Source organism: Alligator mississippiensis, chromosome 1, assembly GCF_030867095.1.
Source record: "Alligator mississippiensis isolate rAllMis1 chromosome 1, rAllMis1, whole genome shotgun sequence".
Classification (NCBI taxonomy): Eukaryota; Metazoa; Chordata; order Crocodylia; family Alligatoridae; genus Alligator; species Alligator mississippiensis.
The window spans coordinates 22609841-22633619 of record NC_081824.1 but is presented as its reverse complement, the minus strand read 5'-3'; the positions used below and the strand labels follow the sequence as shown (position 1 = coordinate 22633619).

Here is a 23779-nt window from a genome sequence, read left to right as displayed (position 1 = left end):
ACAAATAGAAAACTAACCAAAACAAATTCAACTTTGAACTGGATGATAAAAAGACCTATTTGCAGAAGGTGAAGAAAGGAAGCTCTAATTAAAGGGAGAAACAAGGGAAGCCGCTGAGCAGGCTTAAAATTCTTGGGACAGATAACAAAACTTCCAGCTTTTAAGTCACAGTTAGTGTGTTTATCTATGTAGTTGCGAAGAGATTACTCATTTTCTGCAGAAGACAGTTTTTTAAAATCCATTTTTAGCTTTTATATCTGTGAAAGTAACTTTGAACATGAACTCAAACAGTACTGGGTTAGCATAAAAAGGTGCAAAGTGATGTTGTTTTACAAATGCAAACTTCTGCTTTAATGAGAAAAAACTGAGTTTAAAATGATAAACATGAACTACGAAACATATTAGCAATTACCTGTATGTTAAAATGATCCAATATTGCTACAAGTTCCTCTTTCTTACAAGAAACTGAGGTCCCTGAAGGCATAAGAAAAAAAAAATAAAACCAGAACACAGATTAGTGAGCAAACAAAATTGCAGATTTGTATAAAAAATTTCAACTCATTCAAAAAACTTAGGGCACCTATAAATGTAACTGAGCTCTGCTCCAATGTGTGTTAATTTGTACACGTTGGAGCAAACTCGATTAATCAAGTTGGCTGCCAACCTGTGGAACATGTTAATTAGCATGATACAGCAGCCTCTGCATCACGTGTATTCAGCATCCCTGCATTTCACAATGGTGGCAGGGACACTTTAACTAAAGCTCATCAAATGAGCACCGCATGCCCACCTCCACCCCAGAGCACGTGTATAGATGTCCTTAGTGTTTCACACTGAAATAAGAATATAGTCAATAACTTCCCAACAGTGTTAGGATTGAGGGAAAGATTTATATCCTATGCAAATATATTAACTAAAGACAGAAAACGTTATCTATTAAAAACAGAGGTTGTACTTTTAAAAATCTATTCAGTTGTTTTAAGAATCTCTCTTTTGAAGCCAGTGATGAAAAACTAGTTTAATCTGTTACTACACTTTCCATTTTCATCTGCCCAGAACTCAAAATGATAGATGTGGGAAAATCTTCAAGAACATAGTTCAGTCCTCTGCACCATAGGTTCCCAACCCCCAGGCTGCAGCCCAGTACCAGGCCGTGAAGGGTTGGCTGCTGGATCAGAAGCGACCGTGGACCAGTAAACCATGGACTGGAAGTGACCAGCATACTGCGGGCCAGCTGCTGGCCCATAGTATGCCAGTCATTGCTGGTCCACAGTTTGCTGGTCTGCGGTCACTTCTGGTCCAGGGTTTGCTGGTCCCCAGCATAAAAAGGTTGGGAACCTCTGCTCTCCACTAATACAGGATGCATTATTCTAAACCAGTGAAGGCCAACCTTTTAAGCAGGTGTGCCACAAATTAGACCCACACCCTCCAAGTGCCACTCCAATGCCCTTCCCCAATTTGGTTTGCTGTTCTGCTTTCCGCTCCAAGTCATATGCTCTCTGTCCGATCCGCTGCTCTGCTTTCTACATCCTTTCCTGCCCAATTTTATTCTTTGCATTCTGCTTTTTGCCCTGTCAGCAGCTGTGCTGCCTGTCCCCTCCCCAATTTGCCACGTGAAACACAGAGGCTGCCTGTGTCACTTTTGGTACCCATGCTGCTGGTTGGCCATCCCTGTTCTAAGCCATCCTGAAAAGAAGTATATCCAAACTCTTCCTGAAAACCTCCAATGAGGGAGGTTCCAAAATTACTTTATACCGTTAAACCCATAGTCCTTTCTGAACTTAGAGTTAAAAAGCTTTTCTTGACATTTAAATTTAAATCCCTTTTTGCTGCAAATCCATTGTTACATGTCCTGCCCTCTGTGGCAAAGGAAGTCAGCTGTTCTCCCTCTTCTTTATGGCAGGTTTTTAAATAATTAAAAACTGCTATGACGACTGCCCCTTGCCCAAATACCACCACCTTTTGTTCTTACTTAACTAGAGTTATCTCAATATTTCCTCATACAATTCTTTTAACTTCTTTGGTGCTCATCTTTGGATCCTATGCAGCTTCCCTACATCCTCTCTAAAATATTGTGATCAAAACTAGACACTGTACCACAGTATTACGGCTGACGCCTACCCAGATCAAAAGTAGCATAGTTCTATCACTTCCTATGTCTAATAATACTTCTGTTAATATGGCCAGACACAGCACTGTATAAGAGAGCAAGAGGGATTTTTTTATCTGTATTATTAAAAAAATTAGATATATTAAAAACATCCAGTTAAACATAACCTATTAAAAACAAAAAAACCCACATGGGGCTACGAATCAAAATAACCACGCAGCAAAAGAGAATCAATCAAGTAACAAAGGAGAAAACCCTTGCACCTCCCTTATCCCCACATACCAGTGATCTTCCACAGTAGGCAGGGCTGTCAGTGAGGCCCTACCTACATTAGGATGCAAACTGGTTTACGTGTTGCTTTAGGGCAAAGTACCCAAATTTAACGCTAAGATGTGTTTGAATAAGGATATGAGAGACATGGAGGGCATCAGAGCTGAACCTGGTGAGCCGGTTCTGGCAGCTCTTCAGTGTCACTATCTCAGCCTGGGCCAGGGGAAAGTTGCCCAGGTACACAACACTTCTCTCAGCTTCTCACGAAAAGATATATGCCATCTAACTTAACTCTACAGAGAGAGAGAGTGTGCATGCAAGCACACAACAACAGAGATCAAAGGTGTGAGATCATCACATTACTGAGTCCTGTCAACTCTGTGATCCATCATAACCCCCATATCTGCTACTGCCTAGCCAATTAATCTCCCTTCTGTATTTGGTTTTTCTTAGGAAGTACCTAATCTTTCACACAGAAAAATATTGTAAATGCTTTAAATAATTAAAAGAAGAAATATCACCAAACCTGATTTGCTTTTCAGTTTATAACTACGACTTCCATCCGCATTAATACGCTGACTGACAACAATAGAATCACCATAAACATCTGGCTTAAAGGCATCTCTACCTTGGTTTCGTAATGTTATTGAAACATCTGCAGAACTAAAACAAACAAATGAACAAATTTCCAGTTGCATTTGAATCACCCAACAAAACTTTACAGCAACAGATTTTCAAATCCTGTTTATAAAACAAGTCAAATTTAGTTGGGACGTTTTCATCTAAATTGTGGCTCAATATTGCGGCTTAAATACTATGGTCATTCTGTGATTTATGTTTGCCTAGGACAGATGTAGGTCTGGAAACAACTTTCTTAGGCTAAAACTGTGGTAAATTGACAGCTGTATGGATTATGCAAAATCTAACCACGTTAGACCATTTCTATGATAGGGACCTCATTTGAATAAGAAAAGAAAGAAAACAAAACCCACAATCATGAAACTTAAAATTTGATGGCAAAGGACACAGAAACTGGTAGACATACAAGAAGGTCTAATTTGGGACTTGAAGGCTTTCCATTGACTCCTCTCAACTGAATGAAAGCCTAACAAATTAAACCTAAAGAGCTAAGTCACCAGGGCCCCATCAGGCATACAGCATGGACATCCCCTCTCCCCCCCGCACACACACTCACTGCTGCACTGTGCACCTGCCTGGGCACACCCCCCTACTGCGGCACTGGGCCTTTCCCACTGCTGTGGAATTCCCTCTCCCCCTGCTACAAGGCTCTGGCCCCACATTCTCACCCCTTGCAGCCTCTGATAGCACCACACCTCGTTAGGTAAGGCAGGAAGTGGCAGCCAGAGGAAGGAGGGGGCAGCTTGGAGACTCCAGCTGTTATTGCCAGAGTGGTGCCTGGGTGATGGCCCTGGGTCTGCATATTAACCCCAGGTGAGACTCCCTACACTGCCAGTTGTACAGCTCTGGCTTAGTGCATTAGTGAACTTTCTACTTTATACCCTAATGGGTGTATATAAAAATCAATCAGATATGAACGTAGGGAGAACATAGTTCAGTCCCAAAATAAGGTCACCATTGAAAAAGACATAATATTAGCAACTCAAAATAAAGCAGTGTCTAAATAAAATTAGAACTCAATGGGGATTATTAAAAAAATATTTAAACAAATTCTGAATTTGTAAAGCAAAAAGAAACTAAATCTAAATGAAATGGTTAAAGGGATATCTGACTAAACTAGTTAATATATTAGGTATAATATAGGCATTCCAGGTATTACACTTCATTTTAAAAATATATGAATGTGTGGTTGTAAAATTTAATTTCTTATTCCAGTGATCCTGGCACACAAAACAGCATGAAAAACTAGGCATGTTATAACTAAGTTAAGAGTCAAGACAGACCTCCACAAACACATTAACACAACATTTCACTTACGACTCTCCATCTTTTACAAATACTTTTAAAGAAGATCCTCTATTAGTTGTGGTAGCTTTTCCACCAAGACCAACAATAAGAGCAGTTAATACAGCACTCTTCCCACCTATTAAAAAAAGCATGTAAATGTTTTATGAAGCAAAATTGTATTTTTAAAATGCAATTAAATTACAATTTATATTTTCAACCAAAACTCCACACATTTAAATTACACTAATACTGAAATTTGAATAAAAAATTTTAGAATAGTATGCTAACCATTCATTTTTTTGCAAAATATTGACAACTTTTCCAACATCTCTCTCATGAAAAGTTGAGTTCAGCATTAAATTTAAACCTACTTATGTACAGTTCAAGAAATTTCCATTCTTCTTCCTAACACTTTTCAGCAGTGAGTGTTCATTTAATTTCTTTTCCCCTCACAATCAAACAAAGAAACTTCTAGTGAGCATCCCTGGGGGAGACATGGGGAGCACATGCCTCCTGGATTGGTGTATGGGGCAAGGACAGGATGCAGACTTGGGCCAGGGGCTGCACCAGCCTCTTCCCAGCAGGTGTTGGCCAAGGTTGCGCTCAGGGTGAGTGGGGGTGGGGTTAGTGACGGTGGTGCTGGGAAGGGGGCTACAGGATGGGCTACAGACATCCAAAATTTTGCCATAGCTACCCCATAGCAACCCTCCCAGTGCTGCTGCCACCCACACCACCCCACCCTGAAAGCAGCCCCGGCTCAGCCCCCTTCGCCGGGAAGAGGCTGGCATAGCCTCTGGCCCTAAGCCTGAGCCCCGTCCTTGCCCCATACACCAATCCGGGGGGCATGTGCTCCCCATGCCTCTCCTAAGGGCGCACGCAAGGGTGGGAACCCATCCACCCATGGCTCCATCCTGCGCTCCATCTTGGCTGGGCAGCGCTGGACCCTTCCGCAGCCCCACTCCCTCCCTGACTGTGGGGGCCTCGATCTGCCCCCACCCCCCAGATGTACAGGCCAGATGCTGGTCTCCAAGCTGCTGGTTTGCATTTCTAGTAGCGTGAATGCTGCAACTGCGCACATGCACATGGCATTTACTGGTGACATTATCAGCATTCAAGTTTTTCGGCTGATAATGTCAATCTTCCTTTTACTAGTACCAATATGATCTGGACCGATATACTGGTGCACTTCTACCTAATTAATGTACAAGTAAACCAGACAGAGGGACCTTTCCACACACACACACACACACACACACACACACACACACACAAATCTCCTCCTGACAAACAATTACAAAATTTCCCAAAAACCTAACTAGAATACAATATAAAAAGACTGAAGATGAAAGACAAAATATACAAAGGAACTTAGGAAGACTAAGTACTTAAGTCCAAAAATATAATAATCACAATCATCTGCCGCACCAAATCTTTGATAAGAAAATTACCCAGGTGCCTAAAATTACTATTTCCATATGAACTCAGAAGCATCTTTACATTTACAGGCCTGAATAGCCTCTCATGCCTTATAGGATCCATGAACTGCATGTTTCTTCACCAATGTTCCTTCAGGAGCGAAATCCAATAAGCACACTCAGAGCGGGCTGACAGGATGGAGCTCTACACAAGACAGCACATTCCTACTGCCCAAAGAGAATAAAGTGGTATCCCCTATATGCAAAACCTAATGGTTGAAGCATTCAACCAAGACAGGAGACAAAAATTCAATTCTCTTACTTATTCAAGATGAATTAGCCCTGCAACAGAGAGTAAAATCTAATGGTCAGGGCATTCACCAATGGCAGGAGGTTCTAAGTTTTTGTCCTATAACAGGAACTGTTAAAACAAAACGTTTCAAATGTAGACAGTCAAGATCCCAAGAAAATCCTTCCCAGGTAAGTGCGGCAGCCTAGCTTAGAGAGTTTTGCTCCTGCTCTTCCTTTCACTGGACCTAGAGTTTTCAGTTCATTTCCTCTTAGCATCATAATATTCTTGCCCCTTTACGGATCTAATCTTTAGTATGTGAATATTTAAAAGTAAACAAAAATACTTTGGAGCAACTTAATACTTACTTCCATTGTTTCCCACCACAAAATTGACATTGGATCCAAACTGAAAGGGTCCGAGCATTGAGTGGCACATAAAGTTTTTTAGTTGGATGCTTTCAATTATCCCAACTTCCCCTGAAGTCTACAAAAATATAATACAATTGCATAAATGAATTAAAATAAAAACAATCAATGAAGATAAAGTATAATGAGAAATCAAAAAGGCTGAATGATAATTACATGACAGCAAGTAAATTAAGCAAAACAGAACAATTAACAGAAGTGTTTGAGATAATGCATGCTAATTACATGACATTATGGATAACTCATAGTTGGTGGTGTCAGTCAAATACCCATCTTCATCACTTACCAAAGTTACTTTTAGTTTCCCCTTCATAAATTACCTTAAATACCTTACATGTGAGGATTATATATTAGTGTTTGGATACCATATTGCAATTGGTGTACTTCATAGAAACAGAGTAACATTTTAGAATGTCCTTTACTCCTTTTAGCTGATGTGTAACAATTTCTGGTTAGGAGGTTAGGAAGAAGCAGCTGAAATTAGAAGTGGAAGGGATAAAGCCCTGGTAAAAATTGATACTCTTCCTGCCCCTTCCTTCCCCCCCTTTTATAAACATCGTTTTAGTTTTGAGGCACCCAACAGTACGTTATTTCCTAAAAAGTTATTGGTCATTCTGTATTTTATCAATGTCAAGAGAAATTCAGTTTCCTAGTTCTGAGTATTTTTAAAGATATTTTTAAGTAATGCCTTGCATTAGACATTACTGCATTTGCACTTTAAAAGGATTCCTGAGATTTAGGAAAAAATAATATTTACCTACCTTATTATGATTCAACTATTATAAAAGGTGGTAAGAATAGGAGTGTATTTATAGCCAAAAATGTTTCAGCAATATAAACCACTTCAGTATTGTCACTACAATTATGTGGGGTACATTTAACAATCGTTCAAAATGCTCCTTCACAGGCAGTCCTTTCTCTTTCCAGTATATTCCTCTCTCTCTCTATCACCAAAGCACAGCTGTACAAGGTATTTGGTTAATCATCCACTAAATCAAATGCTATTTTCTTAACTTCAGCAATTGTATGGACAGTTTGAAGCACTCCAACCCCCAGAAAGCCTCAAATTGAGGGCCATGCGTATGTGCACCTGCCTCTCCGCTTGTGGAACACTTAAAAATTGCCACAGAGGCATACAGCTGTACCACTGTCCAGCCAGGATACTGGAGAGCAGGAACCCCTCCCCGCCTTGACCTTTGGAGGTTACTGAAGGCAGTCAAATGCATAGGTGAACATTCACTGGTTGTCCACAGAGCAGAGCATTGTGGGATGCCAGAGGATCAGTGGAGCGTACTTGTATTTCAAGAAACATTTGAAAAAGAAACAGTTCAAGATATCGCTCATTTTTTAAGGGTTATCTTCAGCTATGCACATCTGAAACTCTTCAAACAATGAGGATACAAAGGCACTTAGAGCACTTCAAAGAGCACATCCTATCCATGGTGTTGACTGACTATATTTGGCTTCTGCAGCAGTCACTGTATGTGAAGTAACTGACTGGTAAGTTGCCAATGTAATTCATGATTTTTTATTTTAAACAAAGAATAATTATCACAACTATGTGCCTTACACCATTAAAACAAAGTCAGGACTACAGCAGGCTGTGGAATTTATAAAATGATCAAAACAGATTGCACTGAAAGGCTGTCCACAATATGTTGATATATTTGAATCACAGATTATGGCTATAAGCTCCCTGAAAAATTATACTAGATGAAAGGATATTCTTCAAAAGGTAACTGCAGACAATTACTCTGAAGAAGGCCATACAACAGAAACATCACTGCTAGCATTTATTTCCATATAGCTATTACTGCAGCCTATGGGCAAGATGCTTGTTTTACTGGCAACTGGAATCAGTGCACTAAATTCATACCATGATTTTTTCCTCTTTTCTTCATTAGTTCAATTTCAAACAGGATACATTACAATTTATAGCTTACCAACTGTGAGCAAGAATTGCTGCCAGATGCTAGATGTGAATGCTCTGCTTCATTAGGTTCATCATCATACTTATCCGCATCTTCTTGTCTTAGCCTTTTATGGCCTCCAGATTTAGAAACACTTTCCTCTTTTCTCTTACCCATCAGTACTAGAAAATAAAAATAAAAAGTATATTATTCGTTTCAGTCACTTGATTAAATGCACCAACATGTTTAGAACTACCTATTGAACATACTGAAAATAAAAATTAACGATCACAACAAGCTACGGAAAAAAAGAAAAATCAACCCAATTATTATGGAGCAATGCTAAGAACTACCAGTTCTTAGCAAGCAAAATTAAAATTCAAGTCAAGCTAAAAAAAGAAAGAAAGAGAGAGAGAGAGAGAGAAACTCAACGCACAAGAATCAATATCACATAACAATAGGGTTAGAACAGACAACAAAAAAAGTCATCCAGGTCCAAGATCAGGCACAAATGTAGAATGAAATAATCCTATATCATCCCAGACAAATGCCTAACTAGCCTTTTCTTGAAAGCTACCAGTGAAGGGGATTCAACAACTGTCTTGGCAGCTTCTGACACTGTCCTACTGTTCTGACTGCATGGACATTCTGGCTGCCTACAGACATTAAAAAAAAAAAAAGTGCTTTACATTAAAATTTGGCACACTTCTGCCCAAGCCCAGAGCATACCCGGAAGAGGCAGCATGTTACTTGGACTCGGCTCTGCAGTACCTGTATAGATCAGGTGCTTTAGTGGGCTTCTTTGGTGCTTTTAGCTGATTCAATCAGCTATTAGATAAAAGCACCAAAAAGTCCTGCTGAAGCGCCCAATCTATACAGACACTCCAGAGCCAAGTCAAAATAGCATGCTGCTTCTTCCAGTAAAGCACGTTTTTTTTCCACATCTGCAAGTAGCCTCTAATATTTAATCTGGATCTGCTTTGCTGCTGTTTAAACCCACTGCTTCGTGTCCTGCCCTCAGCAACAAGAACACTTATTTTCCCACTTTACACCATCTTTTCAAAATATATGAAATATATTATATAAAAATATATGAAAGCTGTTATCATGTTCCCTCTTAATCTTCTTAATCTCCAAACTAAACAAACCTGCATGACCCAGTTTTTCCTTGTATTGCTTATTAATCCCAACCCCCTTTATCTTTTTGTCACTTGTCTCTGGATCCTCCCCACTTTTTCCACAACCTTAAGTGGTCATAGAACCCAGAACTGAAGTTCTGTAGCTGAGGCCTAACTAGCACCACAGAGTAGTACTCTCACTTCCCATGTGTTACACGCTATACTCCTGCCAATACAGCTCAAAATTGCATTTGTTTTTTTTCAGTAACTGAATCACACTGCTGATGGAGGGCAAGCCCTTCCCTGCACAGATTCTTCTGAGCAACATGACAGGCATCTCCCATTCTGTTTTTGGATTTATTTTTTTCTTAGAGAAAAAGCATCTTATATTTGTCTTCACTGAATTGCATCCTGTTGCTTATTTCCCAGTTTTCTGTGCTGCCCAGAGTCTTCTTCATTCTGATACTAGCTCCCCAATTTTTAGAACCCATTTCAGTTTTGTGTCATTTGGGATAGTAACCAGGAAGCTCTCTATTCCTGCAGTTGAATCATTACAATAATTCCAACTATAATTTAACTACTCTGTTTGTGGTTATTCAGCCAGTTACATATACACTTGTTAGTCTACCTAGTCCACTTTTCTTTAGCTTACTTTAGTTTATGTAAACTGTCATATCAGACTGTATCAAAAACCTTACTAAACCCAAGCATGTATTATGTTCACTGCATTTCCCACATCCATTGAATTTGTTACCATGTCGAAGAGAAAAATCAAGTTGGCATGATTTGTTCTTAATAAATCCATGATGGCTTCACCTCTTCCTCCTCCAGGTATTTACAAATTGACAGCTTTATATTTTGCTCCAGTAATTTCCCAGGTATTGAACTGATCAGTTCCCTGGGTGCTCCCTTTTAGAGATGAGCACTATATGAGGCTGTCTGCAGTCCTCTGGGACCCTTCCATGGCTCTGCAAATATTGTTACCCTGGAACCAAGTTTTCTTCAGCAATGAATTTTGGGATGAATTTTGGCAGGCACTGCTGACTTGAAATCAAGTTTGGAAACAGTTCTCCAACATGCTCCACCTGACACAGGAGGTACACGGTCCCACTAGGGGGAATGCCATACTGGATCTGGTATTGGCAACGGGGGATGACATGGTAGGGGACCTCCAGATAGGTAGCCATCTGGGGGACAGTGATCACCTAATAATAGAATTCACCATAAGACGTCGAGTGGGTAAGGTAACTAGTAGGGTGAAAGTGCTAGACTTTAGGAAAGCTGATCTCAATGAACTCAGGCGATTAGTCAAGGACGCACTGCAGTGTAGGAGTTTTGAAGGGATGGCAGCTCAAGGGTGGCTGTGCCTTAAGGAAACGATCCTTCGGGTACAAAGCAAGACAATCCCCGAGCGAGGCAAAAGAGGGAAAGGGGCCAGGAGGCTTCCCTGGCTGACCACAGAAATCCAGGGCAGCCTAAGGGCCAAAAGGGGAGCACATAAAAAGTGGAAACGGGGAGAGATCACCAAAGACGAATATACCTCCTCTGCTTGTGCTTGTAGGGAGGCAGTTAGACGGGCCAAAGCTACCATGGAGCTGAGGATGGCAACCCAAGTAAAAGACAACAAGAAATTGTTTTTTAGATAAATAGGGAGTAAAAGGAAGGCCCAGGGCGGAATAGGACCCCTGCTAAATGGGCAGAAACAATTGGTGACAGACAGGGGGGACAAGGCTGAACTCCTCAACGAGTTCTTTGCCTCAGTGTTCCTAAGCGAGGGGCACGACAAGTCTCTCACTGGGGTTGTAGAGAGGCAGCAGCAAGGTGCCAGACTTCCATGCATAGACCCTGAGATGGTGCAGAGTCACTTGGAAGAATTGGATGCCTTTAAGTCGGCAGGCCCGGATGAGCTCCATCCAAGGGTGCTGAAGGCACTGGCCGACATCATTGCAGAGCCACTGGCGGGAATATTCGAACGCTTGTGGCGCACGGGCCAAGTCCCAGAGGACTGGAAAAGGGCCAACGTGGTCCCCATTTTCAAAAAGGGGAGGAAGGAGAACCCGGGCAACTATAGACTAGTCAGTCTCACCTCCATCCTTGGCAAAGTCTTTGAAAAAATTATCAAGGCTCACATTTGTGAGAGCCCGGCAGGACAAATTATGCTGAGGGGAAACCAGCACGGGTTTGTGACAGGCAGATCATGCCTGACCAATCTAGTCTCTTTCTATGACCAGGTTACGAAATGCCTGGACACAGGAGGAGGGGTGGATGTCGTATACTTAGACTTCAGGAAGGCCTTCGATACGGTATCCCACCCCATACTGGTGAACAAGTTAAGAGGCTGTGATGTGGATGACTACACAGTCCGGTGGGTGGAGAATTGGCTGGAGGGTCGCACCCAGAGAGTCGTGGTGGATCGGTCGGTCTCGACCTGGAAGGGTGTGGGCCGTGTGGTCTCGCAGGGCTCGGTCCTTGGACCGATACTCTTTAATGTCTTCATCAGTGACTTGGACGAGGGAGTGAAATGTACTCTGTCCAAGTTTGCAGATGACACAAAGCTATGGGGAGAGGTGGACACGCCGGAGGGCAGGGAACAGCTGCAAGCAGACCTGGATAGGTTGGACAAGTGGGCAGAAAACAACAGAATGCAGTTCAACAAGGAGAAATGCAAAGTGCTGCACCTAGGGAGGAAAAATGTCCAGCACACCTACAGCCTAGGGAATGACCTGCTGGGTGGCACAGAGGTGGAAAGGGATCTTGAAGTCCTAGTGGACTCCAAGATGAACATGAGTCGGCAGTGTGACGAAGCCATCAAAAAAGCCAATGGCACTTTGTCATGCATCTGCTGATGCACGACGAATAGGACCAAGGAGGTGATACTTCCCCTCTATCGGGCGCTGGTCAGACCGCAGTTGGAGTACTGCATGCAATTCTGGGCGCCACACTTCAAGAAGGATGCGGATAACCTGGAAAGGGTCCAGAGAAGGGCTGCTCACATGGTTAAGGGCCTGCAGACCAAGCCCTACGAGGAGAGACTAGAGAAACTGGACCTTTTCAGCCTCCGCAAGAGAAGGTTGAGAGGCGACCTTGTGGCTGCCTGTAAGTTCATCACGGGGGCACAGAAGGGAATTGGTGAGGATTTATTCACCAAGGCACCCCCGGGGGTTACAAGAAACAATGGCCACAAGCTAGCAGAGAGCAGATTTAGACAGATTGGACATTAGGAAGAACTTCTTCACAGTTAGAGTAGCCAAGGTCTGGAACGGGCTCCCAAGGGAGGTGGTGTTCTCCCCTACCCTGGGGGTTTTCAAGAGGAGGTTAGATGAGTATCTGGCTGGGGTCATCTAGACCCAGCACTCTTTCCTGCTTATGCAGGGGGTCGGACTCGATGATCTATTGAGGTCCCTTCCGACCCTAACATCTATGAATCTATGCTCTTTACTTACTGGGATCTGCACTCTTCTTCTTCATCTGTATTAATGTTGTTAGCTGTAACATCACAGTTTGTTTCTGTGGTGAAGCCTGAAGCAAAAGAAACACTGGGCAGCTCCGCCTTTGCATCTTCTGTGAATAGCTCGCCGTCACAATTTAATTGGTGAACCCAGTTTCCTTGGTCATTTTTTCCTGTCTGACATTGTATAATCCCCCACGCTGGTTTTGTCTTTATCCCTTATCATCCGTTTATCAATTTTTGCCTTTGCTTTCCTAATTTTGTCCTTGCAAATTCTTGCTATTCCTTGATATACTTCCTTAGTGACTTGCCTTCCATTTCATTCACTCCACATTTCTCTTGATTTCAGCTCCTTTTGCAGTCTCACTCTCCTTGTCATTGTTCTCTTTACTCTGTGTTGGAATAGCTTCTTGTTGAGCCTTTAACTACTACATCCTTTTAGATCTGCCGGCCATCCTGGACCCCTTTATCCTTCAATCTGTTTGCCCACAGGACTTCGTCTACTATTTTTCAGAGTCCATCTCTTTGGAATCTAGTATCCTTGCTATGCTTATCTTGTGCCTTCTCTTTCTTATGGTCTTGAATTTTATTATAGTACTATTACTTGCTTCCAAATGCACATTATATTCACATTCATTATCGATTCTTCTTTATTAATCAAACAATATCCAAAATAGACAATGCCCCAGCTATACGCTGAACTGACTAAACTTACTGGAAATTTTATGCTTTGCCATATTATTCTTCCAACAGATATTAGGGAAGTTAATTAATACTAACCTCCCCCCAACGTTAATACTACCTCATAAATCTGGCAGAATTTTACCTGCTTGAAGAATGTCTCATACTCCGTTTCTTTCCATTTTGGGGACATATATTAGACCACCATCCCAATATCACTGTTGCTGTTCTCCCCTTTATCTTCAAGTAACCCTCAGACTTGTTCCTTTCTTCCTCCTGAACCTGAGGGGACACACATATTCTTAATCTACAGTATTAGTACCACTTCCTTTTTTCCTACATTTGTCCTTCTGAAACAAAATATACCCCTCAATCTTGATATTTTCTGATTATGGCAGTTATGCTACCAAGTTACCGTAAAGCCAATTAAATCATAGTTTCCATATATACAAATACTAGCAATTCTTCTTGCTTGTTATCCATACTCCTTGTGTTTGTATATATAAATCAAAGATGCCGCGTAGGCTTCCCTATTGCTTCTCCTCTGTCATCTCTTTTTTGCTAGACTGTAGCTCCTGGATTTTTCACAATTAGGCCTTTTCTCTCAATCTTCCTCCCTCAGTGTTCAATACATTGTGGTCAAAAGGTTTGTTTTTACCATCCTCAACAGCACTTAAAGGCCCCATCAGGTTAGCCACACAGTCCCCAAATATACTCCTCCCATTCTTTGTCTGTTCAGGGTCATTCCCAGCAGTATCAACTAAACCTGCATGGACAAGCAGGAATGGATAAGCAAGAAGAATGAGCAAGCTCCTAACAGCTTTGGCCCCCCTCTACACATGACAATTATTGTGCCATTAACTGACCAGCTACACGTGCAAACCTACTGCAAAATAAAAAGCTTCCACCTCACACCCTCAGGCCCCCCACTGCCTCTACCCTTCCTGCAACCTTCAACCACCTGGCCCCCACCCCCACACCATCTCCCTGCCCTGCTGCCTCTTCAAAACATACCGTGAGGCTCCTCCACCTGAGCCTTTATTTAAAAATCCTGTTGACAACTGTTCTGAAATTGCCCTGAGCTGCGTCACTGTTGTTAAATGATTTTGTTGCCTGTCGTTCCTTCCTCCCCCCACCCCCCCCCCCACAACCCTGCTTGGCTCTAGCAACAGCCCTGCCACCACAACTACCAGGCCAGGCTGGGACTGCAGCACTCCTGCTCCATGCCCCAGGCTGGAGTGAGGCCAGAACAAGAATCTAAGAGTAAGTTGTGGGGGGGTAGAAGTGAGAGGAAGAGGAGGCAAGGCACCTGAGGCTGGGGGGGCGGATGGGGAGCAGGGTCCACAGCTGCAGCAGCTGCCTGCCCCTCACAGCCTCATACTCCATTCCAAGACAAGGGGCTCCCCCCTTCCCTCACTCCATTATATGGGGTGGGGGGGGGAATTGCTTGTTTTCACCTTGAATAAATACAATTTATTTAAGGGTGTGGGCAGTGGGGTCCCGCAGGGTTCGGTCCTTGGACCGATACTCTTTAATGTCTTCATCAGCGACTTGGACGTGGGAGTGAAATGTACTCTGTCCAAGTTTGCAGATGACACAAAGCTATGGGGAGAAGTGGACACGCCGGAGGGCAGGGAACAGCTGCAGGCAGACCTGGATAGGCTGGACAAATGGGCAGAAAACAACAGGATGCAGTTCAACAAGGAGAAATGCAAGGTGCTGCACCTAGGGAGGAAAAATGTACAGCACACCTACAGCCTAGGGAATGACCTGCTGGGTGGCACAGAGGTGGAAAGGGATCTTGGAGTCCTAGTGGACTCCAAGTTGAACATGAGCCGGCAGTGTGACGAAGCCATCAGAAAAGCCAATGGCACTTTATCGTGCATCAGCAGATGCATGACAAATAGGTCCAAGGAGGTGATATTTCCCCTCTATCGGGCGTTGGTCAGACCGCAGTTGGAGCACTGCGTGCAATTCTGGGCGCCACACTTCAAGAAGGATGCGGATAACCTGGAGAGGGTACAGCGAAGGGCAACTCGTATGGTCAAGGGCTTGGAGACCAAGCCCTACGAGGAGAGACTAGAGAAACTGGACCTTTTCAGCCTCCGCAAGAGAAGGTTGAGAGGTGACCTTGTGGCTGCCTATAAGTTCATCACGGGGGCACAGAAGGGAATTGGTGAGGATTTATTCACCAAGGCGCCCCCGGGGGTTACAAGAAACAATGGCCACAAGCTAGCAGAGAGCAGATTTAGACTGGACATTAGGAAGAACTTCTTCACAGTTCGAGTGGCCAAGGTCTGGAACGGGCTCCCAAGGGAGGTGGTGCTCTCCCCTACCCTGGGGGTCTTCAAGAGGAGGTTAGACGAGTATCTAGCTGGGGTCATTTAGACCCAGCACTCTTTCCTGCTTATGCAGGGGGTCGGACTTGATGATCTATTGAGGTCCCTTCCGACCCTAACATCTATGAATCTATGAATTTGGGGGAGGGGCTTCCAGAAAAAGAAAGGCCTAACCATACAAGGTGAAGAGCCCCAAAATGCCACTGAAATCACCAGACACTAAGAGCACTCAGTCCTCTCTACAGGAGAGAACACCGTTTAGGTGTACGTTTAGATAAAAAATACAGAATGAGCAGCACAAGTATGTGGCAGGCAATGCCGATGTAACAAGAGCACCGGCATTCTTTTCAGAAATGCAAAATCTATTATTTTAGAAAACACACATAGCAAATTGCAATCGGATACAAGTTTTTGAAGATATATGATTCAGTGAATCACAGCTCCTTTCACTAGAGACACAGGAATTTTACTCCTGACTTCATCAGGCATTTCAAGAGCTGACTCTTACTGTTACCAAGAATAACAGACATTACGATTCACAAGCTAGTAGCAAGTACTCTTTGGATAGAGATACTTAGTAAAATGTAGTTTGAAGGCTTATTTCTTAATCGTGTTATTTTGATAAGTAAAACAAACAAAAAATGAATGTAAATAATCTGTAAGCTTCTTTACTTGCAAGGAGGGGGAAAAAAAAGCAAAATGTGAAATATAGCAGAAGGTTAGTTGTATGATTTGTTCTAATAATTTAGTAAAGTTGCATTTCCCAATGACAGTACAATTCTTCAAACAATTATACTATTCAAGTAAGCTTATTTGATATCAAGTCATTAGAAAATGATGGCTGGAAGGGACCTCAGGCCATCTAGCCCAGCGTTTCTCAACCTGTGCATCATGACCCAAAAGTGGGTCACAAAAATATATGAAAGGGTTGTGAACAAACTTTAAAAATGGATTCTCCTTTAAAGGAGAAAAACATGGGAAATTGTGGTTTTTCCCTTGCAGGCTGGCAGAGCTTCAGCCTTGCAAGGGGCTGCTTCGGGCCCCCCCATGCCCCACACACACCACGGGGCAGGGGCAGCAGGTCAGAAGTGAGGGGCACTGGGTCAGGACTAGCCAACAATGTTTACAAATGGGTCCCGGTACAAAAAAAGTTTGAGAACTACTGGCCTAATCTAACCCCCTGCTCAAAGCAGGACCATCCCCAACTAGATTATCCCAGCCCAAGCTCTGTCTAGTTGGGTCTTAAAAGCCTCCAAGGATGAAGCTTCCACCACCTCTCTGGGTAACCTGTTCCAGTGCTTCACTTCCCTCCTCCTCAGAAAGTTGTTCCTAATATCCAAGTTTTCGGGCACAAACACCCTTCATCAGGCATCAGAGAAAAAATCGTAAAGGTCTCCTGGGTAGAAATGACAGCTCATATTTCATAGGATTTCACAGAGGGGTCAATAGATGGCAAAACTCTTTGGGCAGCAGTTCTTAGCTGGTAAGGAGCCTCAGCTCTCCAGTGAGGCTGTGACGATTCAAATTACCTTAGACAAAGGCAAGCACAGGATCTCGGCTTTTGGGTGGTCAAAGTTGTTCTTGGGAAAATATGAAGTCTGCAGTTAAAAAAAAAACAGGCTAAAATTCGATATCTTCCATGTGTCAGGTATCCAGGTTGTAGCCGTGTTGGTCTAAAGGAAAAAGCAGTCAGGGTTCATGGACAGAGGTGGTATCTTTTATTAGACCAACAAGACTTTTTGCCAAAACAAATTTGTGCCTGAACAGCTTGCTATTAAATATATCTATATCTATCTATAGATAGATAAATAATATATATATTTAATATCTATCTATCATATATATTTGTTTTGGGTTTTTTTTTGGCAAAAATCTCATTGGTCTAATAAAAGATATCAGGTCTGTCCACGAGCCCCAACTGCTTTTTCCTCTAGACCAACAGGGCCACAACTTGGATACATTTCTACCCAGGACAACTTTTACCATCTTTTCTCCCACGCCTGGTGGATGCTTGCGCCCGAAAGCTTACCATTAAAGATCTTTTTTTCTTTTGCAGAAACTTACTTAGGTGAGCTGATAAAAGCAATCACCTCTGCCACCAGTCCTGATGGGTTTCACCACCCCGCGCCCGCTCTGGCACCCACAGGCACCGAGGGCTGGAGCGGAGCGGAATGAAGCGGGACTGTGAAGAGGCCCCTGTCACACGTTACACTCAGCGCCGCTCGCTGCCCAATCGCGCCATAAAGGCGGGGCGAGGCGGGGCGGGGCCCGGGAGCGGGTAGGTGTTCCCGGCAACTCGGACCCCGCGAAAGAGCGGGGGGGGGGAGGACAGCGGCAGCGCGACGAGAAAACCCACGGCACCCCTCCCCTTACCCCGCGCCCTCACCTCCCGGCGCCGCCGCTGCAGTTCAAACCGCCGGCGTTCCACGTTCAGCGTTTCCCGTTCTAAAGTTCCACGCGCGCCGGCCCCCCGGGCAGGGAGCGAGCAGCGCAGGGCAGCGCTCGGCTTCGTGCCCCTCCCTGCGCATGCGCCGCGCTGCCGCTTCCGGGGCCGCCTCCGAAAGCCGTGGAGGGTGGCGGGAAAAGCTTCGCGGATTCCCTCTTCCCGCGCTGCTCTCTGTGCGCGGTAGGGCTTTGTTTTTCCAGTACGTGAACTCCGGCACTCTCTTTTTTTTTTTTGTACTCTCTGTAGAGTGTACATGGACCATGGTGTGTGCGTGGTCAATAATTGGACATGGGTAAGAAATTCAAAAAATCTCATTGTGACATATCTCGGTAATTTCAAGGACTACATCTAAAATCATTTAACAACAGTGACGCGGCTCAGGGCAATTTCAGAACAGTTGTCAACAGGATTTTTAAACAAAGGCTCAGGTGGAGGAGCGTCACGGTATGTTTCGAAGATTTCATAGGCGTTAGGGCTGGAAGGGACCTCGGGTCCAGCCCCCCTGCCCCAGGGGCAGGAAGTCAGCTGGGGTCAAAGGATCCTAGCAAAATGAAGCATCCAAACGTGACGGGTTGTGTAGATTAGGAGAGCAAAATACAGTTTGCAGGCTGGATGTGGCTTGCCAATTAATTATATCTGGCTCATGGGTGGCAGCAAGCCATGTTCAGGCCCTGCTTCTGCTGGTAGGTGGCTGGTGCCATGGGGACACTGGGGGAAGCAGCCCTGCCCGCGTGCCTGTCCGGCACCACGCAGCAGCCTGGGAGGGAGTCTGGGCTGCCCTGGGCCTGCAGGGCTCTGTCTCCCACGCGCTGCAGGGGACACTGGGCAGAAGCAGTCCTGCCTGCTTGCCTGGCACCACATGATGCGAGAGAAGCTGGGGCCCAAGTGCATATTGCCACACAGTACCAAGTAGGAAGGACTGCTTTCTTTCCTGCAGCGCCTGGAAGATGGGAGTGTGGCCCTGCAGGCCCTGGACTCCATCTCCCAAGCTGCCGCATGGTGCCAGATGGGCAAGTGGGTGAGCTGCTTTCACCCAGGGTCTGCTGGGCTAGATTGCATCTCCCAGGTGCCGCGGGTGATGCCGGGTGGAAGCAGCCCTGCCTGTCTGCCCCACTCTGGCGAGGTCCCAGGGGGGTGGGTGGAGTTGCTTCCACCCAGTGTCCCCCCACAGTGCCAGCAGAGGCCACCCTCTGCCCATGGGGGATGGAGCCTAGCCGCAAACCTCTGCACTGTCCCATCCTGCCCCTCTATCACGGTTCCTAGGAGCTGTGGGGTCAGGGAAGAGGGGGTTGTACACACACCAGGAGCTCTGATGATGGGGCAGGACAGCACAGAGGCCCCTAGCCAGGCTCAATCCCTTGCAGATGTGGGCGGTAGGTGCCAGCTCTGAGCAGGGCGAGGTGGGGGGCAGTCAGTGGTCCAGGGCATGCTACAGACCTGGGCGGGTTTATGCTTCCACTCCTGCTGCTGCTTTGGCACCAACCCTGGCCTGGCTGCAGGGAATGCACACAAGCATGCATGTGCGCATGTGTGTGGCCCTCAACAGCTCCCCAAAACTTAAGTGGCCCTCCAGCCCAAATAATTGCCCACCCTAGTATGGACAGAAACAGTATCTTACCTTAAAGAATTTTACCTCAAAGGAAACATACCATAGAATTGCTGTGTTTAGAAATTCTGTACCTGAATAAAAAGAATATAGTACTAGGATTGTACTACCTGGAAGGTGAAGATGATTATGAAACATGCAGGGAGAGTACAGAAGCAGCTAAAATGGGACAATAATAATGGGTGACTTCAACTATTCTCACATAAATTGGGTAAATACTTCATCATGGTGAAATGTGGACATAACATTTCTGGATATGATAAATGACTGCTTTTTACAGCTCATCTTGGAACCCACAAGAGAAGAAGCAATACTAGATCTAATCCCAAATATCTGTTGGTGAGCTACTCCATAATAGCAACCATAACATAATCAAATTTAATATTGTAGCAGGAGGGAGTAAGCCAAAAACATCCACTATGCCAATATACAATTTTAGGAAGGGAAATTTGAGGAATTTAGTTTGAAAATGAGGAAGTTAGTTTGCAAAAAGTTTAAAAGTCTAGTCAAAAATGTAAAAAGCCTGAAGGCAGCTTGGAAATTGTTTAAAAACATATTAGGAGTATCAGCAGAGTTAAGGAGGTCATTGAAGGCAAAAAGACATCCTTCAAAAATTAAGAAAAATAGGAAAGCTCACAAACTCTGGCAGGCCAAGTGTAAATGTGAAACAAGGCAGGCCAAAAAAGAATTTGAGGAGTGTCTAGAGAAAGATGCTAAAGTTGATAATAAAAAATCTTTTAAAAAATACATCAGGAACATGAAGCCAACTAGAGAATTGGGAGGACAATTAGATAATCAAACCATAAAAGGTGCACTCAGGGTTGACAAGGCCAAAACAGAAGCTAAATGAATTAATTTCATTGGTGTTTACTGCAGAGGATTCTAGGGAAATTCCCATACCAAATCAATCCTTTCTGGTGATGGGTCTGAAGAAGTGGATCACACTGAAGTGACAAGAGAAGGAACTTTTAAAACAAATAGATAAATTTAATACTAGGAAGTCAGCAGGACCAGATGGCATTCACCTAAGAGTTCTGAAGACACTTAAAGGTGAAATTGCAGAACTGCTGGCAATGGTATGTAGCCTGTCGTTACAAATGGCCTTTGTGCCAGCAAACTGGTGGGCTGCCAACATAATGCCCATCTTCAAAAAGGGCTACAGAGGTGATCATGGGAACTATAGACCAGTGAGTCTCTCTCCCATCCCTGGTAAGTTTGTAGAATTATAATAAAAAATAAAATCAGAAGTCACATGGACAGATATGATCTGTTGGGGAAGTCAGCCTAGTTTTCTGCTGGAGTTCTTTGAGGGTATTAATAAGCATGTGTACAAGGCCCCTGAACAAGCACAAGGGCATAATATATTTGGACTTTCAAAAAGCATTCAACAAGGTCCCTCAGCAAAGGCTTAAAAAAAAAAAAACTACATTGCTATGGGATTGGAGGAAAGGTTCTTTTGTGAACTGAGAGCTAGTTAAAAACAGTAAGCAAAAGGTAAGGCTCACTGGTCACTTTGTAGGATGGAGGCTGTCAAAGGTGGTATCCCACATGCTGGATCCAATTTTGCTCAACATTTTCATCAATTACCAGAAATGGGGATGCACAGTGAAATCGTCAAGCTTGCAGATGATATCAAATTATTCAGGGTAGTCAGGTTCCCAGCTGATGGAGAGGAGCTCCAGAAAGATCTCACAAGCTAAGTGACTGGTGAAACAAAGTGGCAGATGAAATTCAATGTTGACAAGCGCAAGGTAAAGCACCTGTGGAAAAATAAACTCACCGATATGTGCACAGTGCTAAGTTCTGAACTACTATTAGTGCAGGGGCGGGCAAAATATGCCTGTGGACCAGATCCGGCCCACCAGCACTTTCATCCAGTCCATGGTGCCCACTGACAAATTGTACCCCACCCAGCTCTTCTGACCACGAGGGTGGGAGCGAGGCACCCCCTCCCCACAACATACCCTATTGCTCTTCGCTCCCACACTGTGGGTGGAAGAGCCTGACCCTGTCAGCACGTGTCTTCTGGGCAAGGCTGCTGCTGCTCCTGCAGCTGCAGACCTGTCCTGCTAGCTCCAGACAGCAGCAGGTAGAGAACTGGTGGGGGTGGAGGTAGAGCTGCAGCTGGGTGGGAGTGTGGGGCTGGGGTTGGGGCTGGAGGCAGTGCACAGCCTGCACTGGGGGATGGCAGCAGCGAAGAGCTTGGGTGTGCAGGGTGTAGGTGTGGAGGGTGGTAGGGGGCTGTGGGGACCCTCCCCGCAGGGTTACAGTGAACAATAAGATGGATATGAGTCAGCAGTGTGACTTTGTTGCCAAGAAAGCTAACAGCATTAGTAGAAGCGCTGCCAGCATATAGAGGGAAGTGATTATTCAGCTCTATTCTGCACTGGTGAGGCTGCATCCGGAGTACTGTGTCCAGTTTTGCCCCCCCGCCCCCACTATAGAAAGGATGTGGACAAGTTGGTGAGACTCCAGCAGAGAGCAACAAAAATGGGTCAGGGGTTGGGGCATGTGATTTATGAGGTGTGGCTGAGGGAATTGGGCTTATTTACTCTGCAGAAGAGAAGACTGAGAGGGTATTTAATAGCAGCCTTTATCTGAAGGGTGGTTCAAAAGAGGAAGGAGTTAAACTGTTCACAGTAGTGGTGACAGATAACAGAACAAGGAGCAACAGCCTCAAGTTGCAGCAAGGGAGGTTTATGTTGGATATTAGGAAAAACTTTCCCACTAGGAAGGGGGTGAAACACTGGAACAAGTTACCTTAGAGAGGCTGTGGGCTTCCCATCTTTGGAAGTTTTGAAGACCTGGCTAGACAAGGCCTTGGCTGGGATCATCTAGTTGTGGCTGGTCCTGCTCTGAGCGGGGGGTTAAGGTCCCTTCCAACCCTAATTTTCCATGATTTTATGATTCTATGATCTGCTTGCCCCAGAACAAAGTGGAATTTGTGTTTTTCCAGAGAATCTTTAGAATTGCAAAGGAAAAAGAAACTTACAGAAGATAAAATGCTGGCTCGCCAGTGGTTCTCACAGCTGCTGTGGCAGCCTGCCAGGGGCAAGAAGCCGCTGGCGCACAGGGAAGCAGCCAAGACAGTACCCACCCTTCCCTCCCTCCATCACTGATTGGGCAAGAGGGCTGCCCATCATGCAGCCCACCTCCCTCCGCCAATCAGTGGCAAAGGGTGGGACCGCATAAATAGCAGCCCTTTCAGCCAATCAGCAATAAGAGATGGGGTTGCCTGAAGGGCAGTCCCCTCTTAGTCAATCAGTTGGGTGGGACAAAGACACTACTGGGGCCCCTCAGCCAGTCACTGTTGTGGCAAGGGACTTATCACATCACAGAAAAATGCAGGTTTTTATGAGGGGGAGGTTATTGAGATTTTTTTTTTTATCATGGAAAACTAGGATTCCTGATGATCATGCTCAATAAGAAGTCTTCAATGGCTCCATGCCTAGTTGGGAGGAGGTATTAAGGTAGGGTTTCCTATAGGCCAGTAGGTTTTCCTACCAGGTCCAGTGTTATTTAACATCTTAATACTTTGGACAATGGTATTGACTGCACACTTGCAAATTTGCAGACAGCACAAAGTTGGGTGGATTTGCAAATACTCTGAACGGTAGGATTAGGACATTAGGCTGCATAATGCAGAAAAGGATTTAGGGTTTAGCGTGAAATATGACTATAAACCAACAGTCTTTTTTTGTTGCGAAAATTATAAATTGCATACTGGGTTATACTAACAGGACCATCACTTTGCACCGCAGAAATGAATCATTTGGAACTAGTGAAACTGCAC

The 23779-nt window shown here is 44.4% G+C and overlaps 1 protein-coding gene across 4 annotated transcripts in view; it reads right to left on the bottom strand.

The window, feature by feature from the left end:
* Positions 1-18474, bottom strand: part of LOC102562179 (structural maintenance of chromosomes protein 6) — a 77618-nt gene extending 59144 nt beyond the window's left edge. Inside the window, exons 1-8 of one of the 4 annotated variants that reach the window (XM_014601622.3) lie at positions 18321-18473; positions 17464-17532; positions 13741-13877; positions 8382-8530; positions 6379-6496; positions 4337-4442; positions 2907-3043; positions 413-474 (exon numbers count right to left, since the gene is read on the bottom strand). In XM_014601622.3, the coding sequence (XP_014457108.1) occupies positions 413-474; positions 2907-3043; positions 4337-4442; positions 6379-6496; positions 8382-8525 (567 nt within the window). In that variant the 5' untranslated portion in view covers positions 8526-8530; positions 13741-13877; positions 17464-17532; positions 18321-18473. Of the gene's footprint in view, positions 1-412; positions 475-2906; positions 3044-4336; positions 4443-6378; positions 6497-8381; positions 8531-13740; positions 13878-17463; positions 17533-18320 lie in introns of all 4 variants that reach the window. The other 3 variants (XM_019481738.2, XM_014601623.3, XM_019481731.2) reach the window with 3 other exon arrangements.
* Positions 18475-23779: the final 5305 nt, after the last annotated feature.